The 2,500-nt window shown below is 42.6% G+C and overlaps 1 protein-coding gene across 1 annotated transcript in view; it reads right to left on the bottom strand.

Annotated features, from left to right (window-relative positions):
* ghdc (GH3 domain containing) overlaps positions 1-2,500 on the bottom strand; it is a gene marked incomplete at its 5' end in the record, with an annotated part of 10,185 nt that overhangs the window by 895 nt on the left and 6,790 nt on the right. The window contains 2 exons of the mRNA XM_080835844.1: positions 187-275; positions 2,352-2,485. Coding sequence (XP_080691970.1) covers positions 187-275; positions 2,352-2,485 — 223 coding nt within the window. The remainder of the gene's footprint in view (positions 1-186; positions 276-2,351; positions 2,486-2,500) is intronic.

Here is a 2,500-nt window from a genome sequence, read left to right as displayed (position 1 = left end):
CAGACACACACACACACACACACACAGACACACACACACACACACACACACACACACACTCACCTTGTATCTCTGCTCTTCAGTCAGATTCCTCTCACACACACACAGACACACACACACACACACACACACAGACAGACACAGACACAGACACAGACACAGACACAGACACACACGCACACTCACCTTGTATCTCTGCTCTTCAGTCAGATTCCTCACCCCCTTCAGCTCCAGGAAGACGTGATACTGTGGCTGGCCCCCTCCAGAACTCTCTCCTATGGATTCAACATGAAGAAATACATAATTATAATCATAATTGTTTTTTTTTTTTTTTTTTTCTTTTCTTTTTTGTTGTCTTGTTGTAAATGCTGGGTGGTGGGGTAGTTTGGAGAGCAATGTCGGCGAGTAAGTGAGTGAGTGAGTGTGTATGTGTGTGTCAGGCACGGCGCCATGGGTGGGCCTGGGTGGGCCTGGGCCCGCCCATTTCTGGCCAGGCCCACCCGAATCTTTCAAAGAAGGAAAAAAAATATATACAAGATTATACAATGTATTATATTTTCCAAGTCTACGATCAAAGAAATTGTAAGCATGTACGAATTGTGTGGATATAATTTGTATTAAAAAAAGTGATGCTTATGACGGTTGCGACGTGGACCAAGTCTTGTCATTAGCGTCAGTTGAATGTTTGGCCGCGTTCTACCTCAGAGCAGCAGCCGAGCTTTCGGAAGTTGGTATTTCTCCTGTCTGCAGATTTAGTTCGGTTCGGTGTATTTTGATTTCAGTGCCAAACAAGTAGGCCCTATGGCTACTTTATTGCGATACTTTTAAACGCTCAAACCACAAAATGAGCCAAAAGTCAGTGAAGTCACTGTCACAACCCAGGGTCCATCCGGATCATCAGGACCAGCTGCTGCTAGCAATGTTAAAATGTGAATAAGTCTTTTAGCCTTCTTGTCTAAATTTTTATTGTATTTGGAATATTCTGAATGAAAAAGAAAACCAATTCATTTCAACAAACTGTATCTATGTCATCTTTGATTTTCTGGATAATAATTATCAATAATTATCAACTTGCTCTTATTGCTTATTGTGAGAAGCTGCAACATTTATGTCCCGTAAGGCACCTCGTAGAATTAGCCTGGGGTACGTTACGTTACCAAGTTCCAGTTTACTCCCGTGAGATCTGTACTGTAAACCAACAGTTGTGTTTTCAGTATGTGTGTAGTAGTGGGATTTGATATGATGATATTGATTTGTCACACCTCCTTATAGTTTAAATAATATAATTAGCATATACATACATGTTATATGTGACACATTTTGGATGTGGGTAGGCTAATGTCTCAAGAAACGGAAGAAAAAATATGTGAAGTAGCAGTGAAATGTTAGCACATCATCCACATGGCTCGCTAGCAATGCTGGTTGTGTTAAACCGTGTCTGGATTAAAATGGAATAATCGCAAGAAGTCCTGCTATCAAGACAACGTTGTAAGGTAGGACGTTTGGTTATTCATTTTGCCCACTGCTGTGGCACATTTACTTGGGCTCATATGGTTTTGTTTTGAAACATTGTAGAAGTCTTCAAGGTGATGGAAGAGTCGCGTGATGCTTGAAAATAGATTCGGGCCGCAGTGCCACCTAGACTTGCAGTGACAATCAGACACGTTAGGGCTCAAATACACATACGCGTTTTTTTTTAAAACGGGACGCGAGCAAATGCATTGATTCCTATGGTACGGCGCGTTTAGCGTGCGCGCCCCTTCTCCACCACGCGTTGCGTCTTTGAAGCGTTTTTTAGGTGCGCTTAAAAGTTGAACTATTCTCAACTTTCCAGCGCAAGGCAGGGAAGCGCACCGCTTCTGTTTTGGTCGCAGCACTTTGCCATGGCGTTACTGAAGCATTTCTGCCTGAAAAAAGACGCGTATGTGTATTTGAGCCCTTATTGGGTCAACATGTTTTTGACGACTTTATGTTTATGAAGTGCCACCCAAAAATGTTATGGCCCACCCGAAGCTGAATTTATGGCGCCGTGCCTGGTGTGTGTGTCTACGGTTTGTACTCAATTTCTGTTTTTATTTTCTGTTACTGTACTATACTGCATTAGGACCCCATCGAAAACGAGATGGCGCATCTCAAGGGGCTATCCTTGTAATAAATAAATACAAATAAATAAATAATAAATCATTAACATTATCATAATAAAACACAATTCTCATTCAGGGAGGGAACCACTCATATTTAAAAGTGCTCAGGACTGGCCGACATCTAAAACAAAGACGAGTTTAAAATGATCCCTGAATGAGTAAAAAATCCTTGTGTCAATCCTTGTGTTCATATTAAAACTACGTTACCCAGAATGCCACTCTCAGCACAGCAGTAGTCCACTAGCTTAGCTCCTTGCCACTGGGACACCGCGTTCTTCAGCGCCCCCAGGAACAACGCCTCAGACACCTTCTCCCCACGCACACTCAGCATCTGCCCTCGCCTGAGACACACACAC

This window comes from Sprattus sprattus (assembly GCF_963457725.1).
Source record: "Sprattus sprattus genome assembly, chromosome: 3".
NCBI lineage: Eukaryota > Metazoa > Chordata > Actinopteri > Clupeiformes > Clupeidae > Sprattus > Sprattus sprattus.
The sequence above is the reverse complement of the archived record's forward strand: the minus strand, read 5'-3'. Positions and strand labels throughout refer to the sequence as shown.